The 18,982-nt window shown below is 35.8% G+C and overlaps 2 protein-coding genes across 2 annotated transcripts; one reads left to right on the plus strand and one right to left on the minus strand.

Annotated features, from left to right (window-relative positions):
- Positions 1-4,101: 4,101 nt before the first annotated feature.
- LOC143538648 (eukaryotic translation initiation factor 5-like) lies at positions 4,102-5,832 on the plus strand. Its single transcript, XM_077032161.1, has one exon. It carries the CDS (start codon positions 4,468-4,470, stop codon positions 5,752-5,754), a length of 1,287 nt encoding a protein of 428 aa, XP_076888276.1. The 5' UTR covers positions 4,102-4,467; the 3' UTR covers positions 5,755-5,832.
- Positions 5,833-10,438: 4,606 nt separating this feature from the next.
- On the minus strand, positions 10,439-11,937 carry LOC143538649 (eukaryotic translation initiation factor 5-like). The gene has a single exon (XM_077032162.1). It carries the CDS (start codon positions 11,722-11,724, stop codon positions 10,468-10,470), a length of 1,257 nt encoding a protein of 418 aa, XP_076888277.1. The 5' UTR covers positions 11,725-11,937; the 3' UTR covers positions 10,439-10,467.
- Between the last annotated feature and the right edge of the window lie 7,045 nt (positions 11,938-18,982).

The raw sequence follows: 18,982 nt of genomic DNA on the forward strand, positions 1-18,982 counted from the left end.
CGAGTGTTTTGAGTGTATACTAATTTGCGTTTTGGGTTTTATGTCTGTAGCGGTACGAACCTAACCGATACCAATCGTATTCGTGCCCACCACCGCAAAGCGGTGGGTGCTACCTAGTTTCTTTTAATTTTAAATTGTCAAGTTTTTTTTTGTTGAACGGGCAATGAATAAAGTCCGGATATTTAGGGTAACCCAATGGCAAATGACAACTTCATACGCTCTTTATTGCAGACAACGTTGGTAGCCCAAACCCACCATCTCATGTTTCGGGGAAAACCTGCCTAGGGCCGTCCAAACCGCCCACCGCTCGAACTCGCTCAAAAATTGCCCGGGCTCGGAAAATGCTCACTCGTTTTTTCGCTCGATTGTAAACAAGCCGCTCCGCTCGGTTCGGTTTGTAAATGAGCCAAGCAACAAGCAAAGGTCTGCTTAGTTCCGTTCGGCTCGAATATTTTTATTTTATTTTATATATAATTATATATAAACAAATATATAAATATATAGACAACACACATAAATGTAAGTATAGAGTTCTTTAAACTCTTTGAAAGTTTCCTAATTCCGTCAATTTTATAGTTTAATTGATTCATTTCAAGTTTTCAGAATACCGAAGTTTGTTTACATGTTTATTATATCTCAGCTAAAATTTATTTCTCATAAAATATTACAACCTATTACATGTTTGTTTGAAATATACTAATTTGTTTACAAATTATATTACTACAAACTTGTTTCTAATTAAAAATTTTAAAGTGAAAAAGAAATAAATAATGCTAAAAAATCGTTCGATGTTCGATTTGATTTTGGCTCGTTTCAATTTGCACTCGGTTCGAATTTTAGCCGTTCGGTTCGGTTGTAAACGGGCCAAGCAACGAGCAAGCCTTTGCTCGGCTCGTGAACAACCCTAAACCTGCCGCCCGAAAGCCCACCATAGTAAAACCCGGTTGAGATTAAATTCAAACTTGAGACCTCCCATATATTTACCTCCTATCCAACCTATTATAACTAAGACCATGTGCAGTCAAAATGCCCCACATGTGGCACCCAATCAGCTTCTCCAATTTTTGCAAAAAGAGGGTGTAGTAATAATTCTCCACCTTTGGCATTTTGCGTCACGTGGCGCCCAGTCACTTTTACACTTTTTGTTTTTTTTTATTAAAAGTAAACAAATATTTTATTAAATAAATATTACATTAAAATAAAAACAAAAACTACTCGTCTCCATTGTCACCCTCGTCTCGTCGTCGTCGCCGTCTTCATCATCGATCTCGTCTTTGTATTCATTGTTGCCTTCGTTTTGGTTTTCATTTTCACCTGACAAACGCCGATTCATCCAAAGATGTTGGAACAAATCCCCATTAAGTGTGTTATGTATTTCTCTTGACCGCACGAAATACACGTTTTCAAGTCTTTGCTCCATACTTGCTGGAGTTCGTGGTGGATCCGAGTCCGGTATGAAAGTTGGACATATTGTTCTTCCCTCGTCTTCGATGATCATGTTATGCATTATGATACACGCATACATAGCACTTTCATTCGTTCTAACGATCATAGACGAGAATGATTTTTAACAAAATGCCAACATTGTTGAAGAACCTCAAAACACCTCTCGATATCCTTTCTCGCAGACTCTTGTACTTTCTTAAAATACTGTATTTTTTCATCTAACGGGTCTCTAAATGTTTTCACGATAATCAGATACTTTGGATATATTTTTATCGCCCAGATAGTACCCGTGATCGTAGAAGTTATCATTAGTCCAAAACGAAGTGACGGGAACGGTCCCAGAGATATAACTCTCCAACACAGGCGACTGTTCTAAGACGGTTATGTCATTGTTAGAACCGAGAACACCAAAGAATGCCGACCAAATCCAAAGGTCGTATGAAGCAATAGCTTGAAGGCTAAATGTTGGTCCCTTTTGGTCAACTCGTGTGTATTGATCTCGCCATGTAGTTGGACACTTAGCCCATTCCCAATGCATACAATCTACACTCCCGATTATGCCGGGTAAACCATGCACCCTTACATGTGCCTCGTAAAGACATTGTATATTGTTCAAGTTGGGCTCTCTTAGATAATGTGGTCCATATAGTTTTAATATTACTATATTTTATACAATTTATAAAATAGTTAATTAAAGTAAACAAGCGATATAATTTATTTAAAAAAATGAAATGTAGCGTAACAAAAATTCTCTAAGGTGTCCCGAGTTGTTTATCAACTATCTTTAAATACTCGTCGTTGATGTCAGGCACGTTTCCGTAGGCGAGCACGCGTATTGCTGACATAACATTCTGAATAGCTGTGAATCCTAGCGTCCCTCGACCGTCCTGTTTTTGCTCAAAGTAATCAAGCGCTCCAAATATTTGATGATGCGCATGAATAAATTTTTAGACATCCAAAAGCGACGCCTAAAAGTCTTCTTGTTCTTGTATCTCAGCGAGTTGTTGAAGTAATCCGCCATCAATCGATCGTTGGCGCAAATACGGTCTCGTTCGATATATGTTCTTTTTGAAACCGGGGGTGAAGGAGAGTTAATAGAATTTATATAAGTTTTCGCGAGCACAATCGCACTTGTAACCGCCTCTTCTCCGCGTCATCTTCGGCTTGCTGGTCGGGCCGAAAAATTGGTTATATATAGAAGTGGGAGAATCCATAGATTAGGTTTTATAGGCAATTTGGTGTGAGAAAATATAGAGTTTAAGAAAGAAAGATTTATAAATTTGGTGAGTTTTGATAAAGGATGAAGATGATTATATAAAAAAAATTATTTTTGGCTTTTTTTTTTAAACGGTAATATGACCGTTAAAACGGTCAAATGTTTGATAGTGTGTGTCATATTAAATGTTTTGTAGAAAACGCCGCATCCAAAATGCGGGGAGGTGGGTGGGGGGGGGGGGTTGTCCCCGGCGTTTTGGAGCCAAAACGCCGCAACAATGAAGGGGACTACGGATGATCTAATCATAAAATGTTTTATAACTTAAAATTATAAACTTTATGTATTGTCTAAAAAATAATAATAAAATTTACATTAGAGCCCATGCCATACAGTCATATATATACCATACATATATAAATATCCATATGATAGGCCGCCTCTCTCTCAATCTCAATCGCTCATCTATCTACCTGCCTCAACTCAAAACCCTAGACTCTATCGATCTGTAAGTAACCTCTTCCAACTTTCATATTCATATCAATTCCTAAATATTATCATTCGTTTCGTTAATCGATTTGTTTTGTTATGATTATCCTCTTGTTTGCTGATAAAATCGATGAATTTGTTATGCCCTTTCAATAATTGATAATCGATTTTGTTAGATTTATTAGTAAACCGATGCTTTGATCCGAAGTATATTAGGTTTTGGATTTACGGTTCTGTGTTGCGTTACGTTAGTCGTATTTAGATCTGATTTGTGTTATTTGTTGAATCTAGATTGATTGATGATTGAAGGTGCTGTGTTTTGTTGCTCATCTGTTTATCAGTTTGACTGTTATAGATTGTTTGATAATCTGGTGAACGTTTTATTTATGATATTTGGTGAATTACTGATGTTACTATAGTACTGAATAATATGTTTGTTGGAGGATGGATATTACTTTAATAATTTTATTTGATGATTGATGAAGTTGTTTTATATAGTTTTTTTGCATTGGCACTTGTTTGAAATTTCATGTTTTGGATATAACTGTTATAATTTTTGTATTCATGTAGTTTATTGTTTTTCTATATATAGCAGTCATGTATTTGAAAGTATGCACTATTATCGATAGATGGTTGGCTGGAATTTACTGGCTCATTTATAAGGTTGCGTTGATTGATTATTGTTAAATTTACTGCTATTTATGATCGTTTGCATACAGTTTTGAGTAACTTAGTTGTTTTGCGGAGTAAAAAGTAAAAACTGTTTATCTGGATATTCTTTGAATTAACATTATGTTGTACGGTTGTTCATATGTGCATTTACTGCATATATTGTTGAACGTGTGTACAATTTCGTGGTTGTTTATGTTTTAAGTGATATAAGAGTTAAAGCTCATTGTGGTGTTTTTATTTGTCACTCTTATAATAATATCTAATACGTATACTAATTTGTTACCGTTATCTTGATGAAGGTTGTGACTTGTGTGGTGGCTATCTGTTTTTGGGGGTGAATCGCAAGTTGGAGTTTGTGAAACGTTAGAAGTGTTTTTTATGTCCGAGCAGGCTATTATCTACTTAGGGTCTATTGGGTTGTTGGGAGAGTATTGTCCTATATTCTTTCAAGAAAGAAAATCTTTTCTTGTTGAAAACGGTTGGCTGTATGCACCTAACCCCACTACAAAATTTTCTGGTTGCAATAGCTTGGCGCAACCTTCATCCACCACAACTGATCATTCCCGTTTTTGCACCCAAATTCTCTGATTCAACGCCAACTTTTTGGTTATCTTGAGAGATATTGTTATCTACTTGGACCAATCACAATGGCTTTGCAGAACATTGGTGCCAGCAACAGTGATGATGCCTTTTACAGGTATAAGATGCCAAAAATGATCACTAAAATCGAGGGGCGTGGAAATGGCATCAAAACGAATATAGTGAACATGGTTGATGTTGCCAAAGCTTTGGCTCGACCCGCTTCGTACACTACCAAATATTTCGGGTGTGAGCTTGGAGCACAGTCAAAGTTTGATGAAAAAACCGGGGTGTCACTTGTGAACGGTTCTCACGACACTGCAAAACTAGCTGGGCTTCTTGAGAACTTTATCAAAAAGTATGTGCAGTGTTATGGCTGTGGGAACCCGGAAACAGAGATACTGATTACCAAGACTCAGTGCGTTCAATTAAAATGTGCTGCCTGTGGGTTTGTGTCTGACGTGGACATGAGAGACAAGCTGACATCATTTATTTTGAAGAATCCACCCGAGCAAAAGAAGAATTCTAAAGATAAGAAGGCGTTGAGGCGGGCTGAGAAGGAGAGGTTAAAGGAAGGCGAGGCAGCTGATAAGGCGCTAAAGAAGCTGAGCCAGACAAAAGACGTGAAGAAGAGTAAGGATAAAACGTCAACTAAAAAGAAAGGTAACGGTTCGGATGAGGATCATATTTCGCCAACTGTAAGCCAGGCAGGCGACAAGGATAATGGATCTGATGATGATGATGACATCCAGTGGCAGACAGACACGTCAGCAGCAGCTGCACAGAAACGTATTCAGGAACAGCTTAGCGCAGTGACGGCTGACATGGTGATGCTGACTACAGAAGAGCCCGAGAAGAAAGTTGTTAAGAAGGCTGCTGAGGAGAACTCTAATGGCAGCGTGAAGAAGAAGAGTCTAGTTGATGTTGTTAAAGAGTATCTTAAGGCTGGTGTCGGGCCAAAGGAGATACTGGCATCATTGTCGGGATCGCGCCAGGAAAATGCGAGTGCTCTTTTTGAGGGTTTATTGGATGGAGTGGAGAAGGGGTTTGCAAAACACTTGGTTAAGAAGAAAAGCTATTTGGCTGCGGTGGTTGTGGATGGTGAGGAGGAATCACAGATGCTTCTGTTACGTGCTGTTGAGGACTTTTGTGGGAAGTCAAACCCGAATGCAGTTAAGGAAGTGGCCCTTGTTTTGAAAGCATTGTATGACGTTGATATTATAGAAGAGGAGTTTGTGGTGAGGTGGTACGAGGAGGGAACCAGTGGCGTTAATAAGAGTTCGCAAATTTGGAAGAACGCGAAGCCTTTTGTGGATTGGCTACAGAGCGCGGAGTCTGAAAGCGAAGAAGAGTAGGTGCAAGGGTATGATTATGGTTATGGTGTGCTGTCCTTTTGTTTTGTTTTGATGTTTGTGTGTTTGAACCTACTGGTTATTTAAACTTTAATTATGTCTGTTTTTTTTTTGTTCTTGTTTGTTTGTTTTTATGTTTGAACCTCCTGGTTTAGAAGTAATAAAAGCATGTGTGTTTTGGTGTTGAATTTGGGGTTTAGCATGTTGTGGTTAACTCTTTGTGATTAACCGATAAATTGATTATGGATATGTTTTAGAGTGTCTTAATACTTCATACTGAACCATGACCGAGTTGAACCAAACTAAGTTAGTCCTAACATTCACTCTATTAGCCTTTACCGAGTCTTTTTTTAACGGAAACTAACCTAGTTAGTTTTGGAGCAAAATATATAATTTTTCCAAGTTGAAGGGTAAAACAAAAATTTTGTTTATTATAAACCAATTTCTCTCCTCCAACAACCAACCCTCAACATTCAGCCCCTTCTTCTACAGCAAAGCCCCACCCTTATTCGCCGTCTGTCGGACACAAATAAAAGATAAAAAAGTAAATTAATTAATCGCATCTCCATCACCAACGTCCAGTTCACCAATGTCCATTGCGAAAATCCTTAAAATCCACAACCCTAATTCGAAAGTCAAGTAAATGAAAATAGATACTTCGATAAGGGAGGGGGCAATGAGTTTTCGTCGCCTATTTTTATTATTATTTAAATGTGACCGTTGGTAGCGGTCACCAACTTAGAAAAAACAAAAGTAAATAAAAACAATATATATATATATATCATATATCTCTTCTCCTTCAACTTCTTCTCTGTTTCATACAAATCATACACCAATTTCTTCAAAAAAAACATAAAAAATGGATCCTAGAAACAACCTGAACCAACCATTCCTTCCTTTCGGTCAATACCATGGTTCGCAAAACCAACCACACCAACCGAGCGTAAACATTCAATGTTTCCGAGCACCGGAAACCAACCGAACCTAAGCTATCAGTATCCTTTTCCCGACCCGAACTTAAACATGTATGCCAACTTCCGCAGGCCCCAAAACATCATGCCGGCGTTCGGGTCAAGCCAACTTGAGTCGAAGCCGGTGATGGTGTCACAGACTCAAACGACACGGGCCTCCGGTTCAAGCCAAAAGACGACCCGTAAACAAAAAAACAACAACGGGGGAGCAGATGGTGCCGCGTGATCCATACAAGCAACAGATGGTGGATGAGGAAGTAGCCCTCACAAAAGCTTGGATCGTCATTTCGGAGGATCCCGACGTCGGCAAGTTCTTTAATATTAAGTATTTATATAACTTTATTTAGTGTTTATTAAAAAAATTATATTAATTGTGAAAAATAATTTTAATTTGTAGCTAACTTTCAAGCCGTCGAAAAATTTTGAAAGAAAGTATTTGAAGCTTGACTCGTGCTAACGGGTAAACCGGAAGAATACCGGGGTAAAGAAGCAAATGGTTTGTTTTTGTTTTTGAGGGTGTAAATGTGTAATAGTGTTGCAACTCAACTTTTGCCACGTCACCTTTTTAATTATTTTCTTTTTATAATTAAATTAAACAAATATAAAAACCATTAATTTATTAAATTAATTAAATAAAAGAAAACTAAATTAAAATAAAAATAAAAATCACACCAAAAATTAAAATTAAAAAAATACATATAAAAATACTAATTTATTCGTCATCTTCATCTTCGGCTTCGTCCTCCTCCTCCTCGTCTTCGTCCTCGTTCTCGTCTTCGTCCTCGTTCTCGTCTTCGACTTCAACGGGACGATTATCCCAAACATGTTGAACCAAATCTGCCTTAAGTTGGTTATGTATTTCAGTTGATGTGAGCTCGTGAATGTTTTGTGTTCGTTGTTCTTCGGTTTGTTCAGGGAATTGTTTTGGAACGCTCCCTGGTATATGGTGTTGGCATATTGCTTTGTCTTCTAAAATCATATTATGCAATATGATACACGTATACATGGCATCGCTCATTTTTTCCATCAGCCATACACGACATGGGTTTTTTACATAATGCCAACGGTTATTTAGAACCCCGAAACACCTCTCGACATCCTTTCGCACAGACTCTTGCTTCTTCTTAAAGTATTCTCTTTTTTCTTTGATCGGGTCTTGAAACGTTTTGACGATAATCGAGGACTTCGGATATATCTCATCTCCCATATAGTATATGTGACGATAGTAGGTACCGTTGGCATAAAACGGTAAGACCGGTATGCTACGGCTCATGTAATACTCTAGCATGGCGACACGTTGAGAACGTTTATGTCGTTGTCGGACTCGACGAAGCCGAAGAAGGCTAACCAAATCAAAAGGTCATGTGAACAAATAACTTGAAAACTAACCGTTGGTACTCCATGGTCACCACGAGTGTATTGACATCGCCATGCGGTTGGACATTTGTCCCACTCCCAATGCATGCAATCTATATTCCCGATCATGTCGTGAAAAGAATGTTTGCTTTCTTGTACATCGTCTATGTGAGTTAGGTCATTTGAAGTTGGAATCCTCAGATAACGACCACCGTATAATTGTATTATACCTATATACATAAATTATTAAAAAAATAAATTAATATAAACAATTAAACACAATACGTTTAAACAATTTTAATTTTACCGATGCAAAAATTTTCCAACGAGTCTCGCGTTGTTTTCTCAGTCATCTATAAATACTTTTCGTTGATGTCGGTCGTGTTGTCGTATGCGAGGATGCATAGCGCTGTACACTTTTGCATGGCGGTGAATCCAAAATATTCTCTTGCGTCGGATTTTTGTTGAAAATACGTATACTCCCGCTCCAAATCTCCCGCGATGCACAAAAATAAACGTCTAGACAACCGAAATCGACGTTCAAACATAATGTCGTTGAATCTAGGTCTGTCGTTGAAGTAGTCCTTCATCAAACGATCGTTCGCATCCAGACGATCTCGAAGGATATATGTTCGCTTACGGCGCGATGGAGAACTAGTAGAGCCAGACGCTATCTTATTGGCGACGGTTCGCATTGCACTCATGACCTCTTCCTCCTCCTCCTCCAACGACTGTTGGTTAATCTGATCAATATTCTTCGTATCCTCAATTAGTTGATCATAAATGTCGGAAGAGTTCGGGGAATTTATTTTGAAAAAAAAAACTTGGTGAAAATAGGTTGGTTTGGTATTTATATTTGAGTTGGTATATAAAATGGTGAAAATGGTTGAATTTGTTTGGTATTTATATTAAGTTTTTAATTTTTTTAATATTTATGACCGCTCAACGGTCACATTATTAAAATATTATTATTCTTTTGAACGGGACAAATATTCCTCGCCCCCCCCCCCATCGCCCCTATTGTCGCCGGAGGGGTAGGGGGTTCCCCTTGAATCATCGCCTTTATTGCCCCTTAATTGTCGCCCACTACGGATATTCTTATAAACACCCAAAAATCACCTATTGGTGATGCTCTAGCAACATTTAGCAACCGGCTAAGTAACGAACCTCTTCTACTTGTCTGCTTGTCAACTTTTTAGTGATCCATGTATTATATTTTATTTTACTTTTCAATTTTCATCTTATACTTTAGATGATATACGTCTTTAACATTTAACATGCAATTTCACCTTATACTTTAAACGTCCTTCTAACAACTTCATTTTCTTTTTCATAGCCTACATTCATTAACTTTTTTTCTAAATGACACAAATACATAGAAATACAAACAAACATGGAGGCAATAAAGCCCGCAACATAGCGCGGATACGCAAGCTCGCTGTACCATATATGTCAAAACATTTCTTTAGAGTCCATCTATTATCCACATACACCCACGATCATACACAAACGAGCAGATATGTTTACGTACGAGCATTTATTAGGTTAGCTCTTGCAATTACAATACCTTTTCTACACAGATTATATTAACTTGCGCTTGGTAACCTAATTAGTTTTAACGTAAAAAACGAACGATTGCTATACTAACGGGGTGTTTGGGTGAGCTTTTAAATTTGCTTATTTTATTTTTTGAAAAGCAAAAGGGTGTTTCATAAAAACCCATCCAAGAGCTTCAAAATGAACTTTTCAAAAGTGTTTTTGCTTTTCAAAAATCAAATAAACAAAGACTGAAAAACTAACGCAAACACCCCCTATCAAACATGCTTCCTAAGTATCACAAAATTAGTTTTGTTATTTGGATAATGTATTCACACGAATTCCTAAGACAATGCATCAACATATTAATCAACTTTATACCATATTTTTGGGGTTTAAGGGGTGTTTGGGATTGGTTATTTTTACTAACATATAATTTATAAACTTTTTGAAAACTAATAAGATGTTTGGAATTGTTTATATTGTGAGATGAAAAATTCCATAAGTTACACTTTATAACTTATTAACTTAATGAAAAGTTAAGGAGGCAAAATAAGGAATCCCAAACACCCTCTAAGTTGCCAAAATAAGTGATTTTAACCCTTATAGAAAGAATAATCAATTGAGTAACATGCATGAATCCGTCAACTCTAGCTTTAAAAAAAATGAATCCTTTAGAAGCTCGGATTTCTAGCTCATTCTACTTTGGTAGTTCTTTTTTGGTAGAGTTCCAAACCAACTTATTAAATACCAAGAGGTTCTACACACAAACATCAGAGAGAAAAACAAACTCATGCCAGTAGCAAACAAAACAAGGACACCATGCCATATAACCATAACTATAACATCACACTTATTCTTCTTCGCTTTCAGACTCGGCACTCTGAAGCCATTCCACAAAAGGCTTCGCGTTCTTCCAAATGAGCGAACTCTTATTCCCACCACTGGTTCCCTCCTCATACCACTTCACAACATACTCCTCTTCTATAATATCAACATCATACAATGCTTTCAAAACAAGCGCCACTTCCTTAACCGCGTTCGGGTTTGACTTTCCACAAAAGTCCTCAACCGCACGTAACAGAAGCATCTGTGAATTCTCCTCATCACCGACAACCGCAGCCAAGTAGCTTTTCTTCTTAACCAAGTGCTTCGCAAACCCCTTCTCCACCCCATCCAATAAACCCTCAAAAAGGGCACTCGCTTTTTCCTGAGGCGATCCCGTCAATGATGTCAATATTTCCTTGGGACCCACACCCGCATTCAGATTATCTTTAACCCCATCCACCAGACTTTTCTTCTTCACAACCTTCTTCTCAGGCTCTTCTGTAGACAGCATCACCATGTCGGCCGTTACCGCGCTAAGCTGTTCTTGAATACGTTTCTGTGCAGCTGCTGCTGACGTGTCAGTCTGCCACTGGACATCATCATCATCATCTTCCTCACCAGAACCATTATCCTTGTCACCAGCCTGGCTTACAGGTGGCGAAACGTGATCCTCATCAGAACCATTACCTTTCTTTTTAGTTGATATTTTATCTTTACTCTTCTTCCCATCTTTTGTCTGACTGAGCTTCTTTTGCACCTTATCAGCCATCTCACCTTCCTTCAACCTCTCCTTCTCGGCCCGCCTCATCGCCTTCGTATCTTTAGAATTCTTCTTCTGCTCAGGTGGATTCTTCAAAATAAATGATGTCAGCTTGTCTCTCATGTCCACATCAGACACAAACCCACACGCAGCACATTTTAACTGAACCATCTGAGTCTTGGTAATCAGTATCTCAGTTTCCGGATTCCCACAACCGTAACACTGAACATACTTTTTGATAAAGTTCTCGAGAATCCCAGCAAGTTTTGCAGTGTCATGAGAACCATTCACAAGTGATACACCGGTTTTCTCATCAAACTTTGACTGTGCTCCGAGCTCACACCCAAAGTATTTAGTAGTGTAAGAAGCTGGCCTAGCCAAAGCCTTGGCAACATCAACCATGTTGACTATATTCGTTTTGATGCCATTTCCGCGCCCCTCGATTTTGGTGATCATTTTTGGCATCTTATACCTGTAAAAGGCATCATCACTGTTGCTGGCACCAATGTTCTGCAAAGCCATTGTGATTGGTCCGGGTAGATAATATTATCACTCAAGATGAATGGAAAACTGGAGTTGGGTCACAGAATTTGAGAGAAAAAACGGGAGTGATCAGCTGTAGTGGATGTAGGTTGCACCAAGCTGCTGCAACCAGAAAATTCTGTAATGGGGTTTGATGCATGCAGCCAACTGTTTTCAACAAGAAAAGTGTTTTCTTCCCGAAAGAATATAGGGCAATACTCTCCCAATAAACCGATAGACCGTAAGTAGAGAATACCCTGCTCGGACATAAAAGACGGTTTTAACTTTTCACAAGCTCCAACTTGCAAGTTGTCAACGAAAATAGATAGCTACCGCAAAACCTTCATCAAAATGATGGTAACAAATTAGCATTGCAAAAAAAATGAGGATATAGAACCAGTCATCACTTTTCACAAGCGCCAAATTATCAGTCAATTGGCTAACTAAGAAGTTCAATTATCGATTAAGTGTTGAAGATTTCAACATTAGGTAGAAAAACACAGAACTATAAAGTACATGCGTATCAGGCATGTTACTAAAACAGTGTTTGTCATAAATATAGAAAACTATAACTTCACAAAGAGCAAAGATATAGTACATAACAAAAAAGATGATTTTTCAAAACCGTTAAATCCCAACAAAATCTACATTAAGAACTTAACTCGATAAAGCAACATACAAGCAAACCAAGTATGAAGAAAAGCAGTACAATTATAGCAAGTTAATGATGTTAAAAGAATAAAGTGCATCATTCAACCTGGTATGCCAGGTCAAATATTTAAGTTCCTCAAAATTGCATAAATATGATCATATATAGAAAGAGTACTTCCAACAGTGTTCAAATAATGAAAACTTATAACTTACTAAATACCAGCTCAAACAAGACTGTTTGACAGAAAAGATACCAACATAAAAAGTATAAGAGATGAAAGCAAATCATCATTAACAAAACTAGAAATTTCATGCAAGTTCCGATAAAGATCAAACAAGCTATAAGACCAATTCCAATGCACCGCATTTAGCAGTGCACTTAAGTGACTTGGCAAAAGCATCATAAAAGTTAGCATTGGACTACTGGAGAAAATGGGCATGTGAAGAAACGACCTTCTGAACATGCGATGCATGTAATATAGTGGGAGGTGGCCACATGGTGCATAAACAAAACAAAGCTTTTCAAATGTTCTTTGTTTTTTTTCTTGAACGGACTTTGCAAAAGAAATTTAATACCTTTTTTTCTTTTCCATTTAATGCAACGATAATAAAGTTAACAAGTCAATTTCAAATAAAAGCTAATTGTAAAATAATGTTAATGATAAATTGATAATAATATTTTTTAAACCGCTATAAATACAATCATACAACTTCATATTTTATCACACCTAGTTTAGTTTTTAGTTCTAATTATTTAAATGTATTTTTTAATTATATTTATTTACATTTTGTTAATTTACTTAATGCAACGATAACAGAAATGTATTAAATATAAAAAAAAACCCGGGCACTCAAATTAATTGTAAGCATGTTAAAGACATGGATATGTAAGTATTGGCAAAGATGTTTGTATAATTGAAGAAAAAAACGAGTGTTGTTTGTGCATTTACGCAAATTTGACGCGGCAGCTGACTGAGCGTGTTTATGAGTACATTACTACATTTAGCACCTTGCACCATTGATGGTCTAAAAGTACTTCATCATTCACTAATTATATTAAATTTCATACAAAACAGAAGAAAAAAAAATAGTGACTAAAATTAAATTACCAGTTCCTCTATCCTCACTATTAATAATAAAATATAAAAAATCACAAGATATATAAAATATTAAAATCAGAGCTCCATCTAAAATAATAAGAGACTACAAGTTCTATCATCAAACAATCATAATTCAATAGAAACAGTACAACAGATCGATTATCATATCAATTAAAACAACAGATTAAAGTCATCGATTAACTAATACACGAGTTACAAACACATAACATTGATTAATATAAACCAATACAACAGAGCATTAATAATAATAATAATAATAATAATAATAATAATAATAATCGGAATCGAATGGAGAGTTGTAGAAACTTACCGATCGATCGAGAAGAAGAAGAAGGCGTCTAGGGTTTTCAATTTCAATTGTGGCCGCGAGAGAGAATGAGTCGACCACGCTTCTGATGTGTTGTGATTTTATTTTCTAAAGTTCAGGACCATAAACGAACCGAACGTTAACTAGACTGTTCGATGAGAAGTTCATTTAATTAAATAAACAAACATGAACATGTGTTCGTACGTTCGCTTCGCTCATTTATGGATGAATCATCTACTTAATGTTTTATATTTGTTTGTTTATGTTCGTTTATTTTTTTATTATGTTTGTCCTTCATTTATCTTTGTTCAATTATGTTCATGAATTGTTCATTTAGATATTGTTAACAAACATGAACACGAATATTTGTTAGTTAAGTGTTTGTTTTCATGTTTGTTTAAAGTTTAAATGAATCAACACAAACATTTAACCACCGTCTAGCAACATGTTAGATAGGCAAGGAAGAAAAATCTACATGAAAAGCGAGTGATTTTTATTTTTTTTCATCTATTTTGTGCAAGTTACATCACACTTATTCTTTCTACTTGAGAACCGATAAAAAGAAAAATACATAACATTATCAAACAACAACAAGTATTTTGCCCGACTCAAGAAAACCAAATCATTCACCAAGACACATATATAATCGCACTTGTAACTTCTTTTTTACTCGTGCTTAACGAAGAGTTACCAAACCAGTCCTAAGTTTGAATGATCTAACAAACTTTTATTGGCCTGACTGTTTGGTAGCTTTTTAATTATTTCATTAAGAAGTAGTCTCTAAATCGCTAAGAGGTAGAGTGTTTTTGATTCGTTAATAAAACACATCTTAATGGTTTGTGGAGTCTTTTAATTGGTAAGTTTCAAAAACATGTTAAATAATTAAGAGACGACATCTTAATCAGTCTATATTTTAGTGATTCAATACAAAATTATCAAACAGCTTCTAATTGATGGGTGCCAATGTGACGTGTTGATGGTCTTAACATGTAAAGATATTGTACATTATCTTCTTTCATAATTTCAAGCATCAAGCACATGCCATGATGTCATGGGAAATTGTGAACATACCAAATAATTTCTAAACATGAAAGTGTTTTAGAATGATATCCAAAGATTATGTAATCTTTGACATGACACAAATTCTATTTTTTTAATGAAACACAAAAAATAACGTTCATAAATAGACAAAACAAGATCTCAATTATTGTTTCTTGATAGTCTCAAATGTTGAAATAAGGTTTCTGTTTCTTAATTGATTGTTTTTCAAAAGATCATCATGAAAAGATGAGGGATCGTTTACTTTATAGATTAATAGTACTTAACTGATAATGCATTGATATGATGATATCTAAAGCAAGGTTGTTAGTTATGTCGGGTTGTTGAGTTTCATGTTAACTGGTTGAAATATTTAACATGAACGCCGTCCGTATAAAATCTAACCCTGACTCACCTACAATCGTGTAACAAAACTTGTTTAACATATTTCTCTAAACGTATCAAAATGGGTTGACGGGTACTATCAATCATTCAATCAAGTTGTAAGCGTGTTAACTAGGTTGGTGATTGTAATAAACGGATAAAGTGGGTCATAAACTGATTGACTTGTTTACTAAAAACGTCAACCCAAACATAACTCGTTTAAATAAATATGATAGCCTGAACACAACTCATTTTCTAAATGGGCTTAGATATGAGAAACTAAACCTATTTATATTCTCGTCGTATTGAAATTTACCACCCCTTATTACATTTCAGTATTTAGCGTTTGACAAATATGTTAATAATGTTAGATGTTTTAGATTGTTAAAACAATATTTAGAGCAATGAAAGTAAATAGAGATTTTAGAGAGAGGTGGCCTTTGTGAATATGTGTGTGCCTTCTATGGATATGGATAACTAGAAGAAGTTCGGCAAAACATTAGTGTTGAAAATTGGTATGAGTATGTGATGTGTTTAGGTTATTATAGTTTAGCAAAGCATGTGTTGTTCGCTTACTAGTTAGGTGTTCATTACTATTACCTACCGGATTTATGGGTATAGAGTCTATACGTTTACATTATTCTGTGGTTAAAATTTATACGTCACGATGTTCAAATCTCAATATTAAACTCACCTACAAACTAACTTAAGATACAAATTATTCGGCTACACTTTTAACAACTTTATGATTTTATTAACTTCACTTTTTAAAGCTTCACCATACAAGTTATTATATTTTTTAAATTATATAATATACGAGTAGTTCTGTTTTTATGCAAGTAAACAGTTTTCATGCGAATATCATCCAATACCATAGGCATTGTGAAACCAAAAAAACAAAAAACAAAAACTTAAATCAATCTTATATCAATTATCTCAAATATTTCTAGTTTTTCCACATATATATTTTTGTTCTTTCATATTTTGAAGTCAAATAAAATGACCCAAACTTTTTTTAGGTTTAGACAATACAATTTCATCTATAATAAAACTTACACGTTTTGAAAATAAATATATTTATTTAAGGTAAGAAATTTAAAACGTTCTCGGTTATTAGTAAAAAGATATATAATGGATAAAAGAAATTAATATAATTATACTTTGTAAAAGTTGAGTTAGTTTTTAAATTCCAAAAGTTGACATTTTTATTAATAAAATTAATAATCATAATTTTTTATAAAGTAAAAGATATTTAAGCTTTAGTGATACATATAAGAAATATCATATGTATCACTAAAAAATTATCATTTATAATTCCTGTGATGTAATGATATCTTGATGTGTAGGAAATGTGTCCGTAGATATCATGATGTCGTATGAGTAATTGAGTATAGTTTATTTGTTTATTATTATTCTTTTTAATAAACAAAATAGATTTTGAAAGAGATTCGTTAAGCAACCGCATGTATGGCACCACACTCATTCTCATCCTTCAAACATGGTGGTATGTTAGGTCCCCGATTTTAGCTGGATCTTATTCAAATCATGTCATAACTCACACAAATAACTGTGTCGATAAGAGAGTTAATGACGAGTTGCTATATTTAAAAATATTACTGTTTATCAAAGGCGGAATCAATAATAAACAGGGTAGTTGCTATCAATAATCAAAGGTAACTAACACACACAAGATTCACTCAAAAGATTTTCATTCATACAAAGTTAATCATACAAAAGGATAATCGATTTAAGGTTTCTTGATGGGAAAGTTTGTCCGTACTATTCTAAGACAACCGTCACACTCAAATATTCCTTTTGAATTGAATGAGTCTGTCTACCTTTTTCCCTGTTTCTATAAGGTGTGACCTAATTATTCCTTTTAAAGGCCTGACATCTCCTTAACAGCTGTCATTCCTTCTAGAAACCCTAAATACTATAACATATTCAAATTACATATTCAAAATTATCCTAAGTGTAAAACAAGTCTTCCGGGTAGGCTTTGCATCAATTCTGTTTTTCCGAGTAGGCTGTGTGCTCTGCCATCCTTCAGAACTTGGTAACATAGAAGTGTGCCTGGGATCAGTTTCCGGGTAGACTTTACTTGAAGAGTATTTTACCAAGTAAAATACTCACCGGGTAGACTTCAATCTTCTTGACTTTGCCAGACTTTGCCTGACAAACCTTTACGAGCAACCTTGTTCTTCAATGGTCCCTTCAACCCTTTGCTAGAGATTAGCTTATTAGCAAAGTGTGCTTGGCAGCACTGTTTCTTGCTTTAGTTGAACCTTGCCCGATGTTACTTAGAGATATTCCATTAAAACATCAAGTCTACTTGGACCACTATATTATTAAAGAATACCTTGCCCGGTCTTCCAATCACTTGGCTTCATGAGCTTGGTTAGCCTAAAGCTTACTCGGGAGTGAGCTTTACTTGGCTATGAAGAACAGACTTGCTTGATAAAGTGACCTTGCCCGGATACGCATAAACTAGTGAACCTTGCCCGGTAATACACTAATTTGCAAACCCTGCCCGGATATCCACTAAAGAAGACTTCAAGAATATAACTTTGCCCGATAGACAAAATATCGTACCCGACTAAGTAAAAGCTTGCTCGAAAGTCTAAGGTGTGCCCGGTTCCATACTTAGTCATTTCTGAGGAGGTTGAGAAGATTCCAATCTTCAATCTGATCAGTTTTGGGTCAAATCTTGACTCAACAATCTCCCCTAGATTGGAACACCTCAGCTGTCCCAAAACATATCTATGGTTACTTACACTTAGTCAAAATACACATCAAATTAAAGTCAAATTACATATTTAGATAACATAAACAATTACATATTCAAAAGCTGTCCGAAGACATTACAAACAGAGCCTATTCTATGAATCTTGTCTCTTCCTTTCATTGTAGGCAGCTTGTCTTCTGTCAACTATTACTGATGCAACTCTTAGCTTAAAAATATCAAGGATTTGGTAGTGAGTGTGACTTTCTGGAATGACCAAATCCCTTATATCCATCAGATCTTCATTATTCAAATAAGTCAAGTCTTCATCTGTTTTGATTATCCTCAGTACCTTTCCATCAGAGTTTCTTAGCACATATTGGTCAACATCTTCTTTATAATCAATCTCAATAATGATGCCATTTCTTTGAACTGTGTAGTTGGGGCGTGTCATTCTTCTTTGAAGACTGATGCATGTATTCAAGTTTGACAAATGATTCCTATCTCTGACATTCATCTTGTAGTTCATTTCAGCAATGTCCATTTTCTTCAAATTTCCAGTCCTCTTAGATATGTGAAATTTGATAGTTTTCCAGCTTCTTCTTTCTTTTAGGAATCTGAATCCCTTGTCAGCTTCACCTTTTAAGAACTTAGAGAGATCATTCATTTGTCTTCCAGCCATCTTATTTCTGTTTCGATAGTCATACAAATTGAGTGTGGCCATTCTTTCCAGTTGTTCTTGAGTGTAATAATAAAAATCACTTCTCACAACAATGTCTCTCAGTTGCCTACTTTCCATAATCATTTTAAGAGTTTCGGTGACAGAGTCAGAGTAGAGTTCTCTTGGAAGATCCACATCAGACTGTGGTCTTTCTGTTCTTTGAGATCCGTCCCTACTAGATTCACCTCTTCCACCTCTTGGATATCTTCTTGAAATTGGCGGCCTGAAAGGAATAGACTTCATGGGTTTTCTAGGCCCCAAATTGAAAGTTTTTATGTAGATTGACTCTACCATTTCAGGTGGAATGTGAATAA

This window comes from Bidens hawaiensis, unplaced genomic scaffold (assembly GCF_021521415.1).
Source record: "Bidens hawaiensis isolate Kalapana, Puna unplaced genomic scaffold, B.hawaiensis_p1.1 tig00011661_1, whole genome shotgun sequence".
NCBI lineage: Eukaryota > Viridiplantae > Streptophyta > Magnoliopsida > Asterales > Asteraceae > Bidens > Bidens hawaiensis.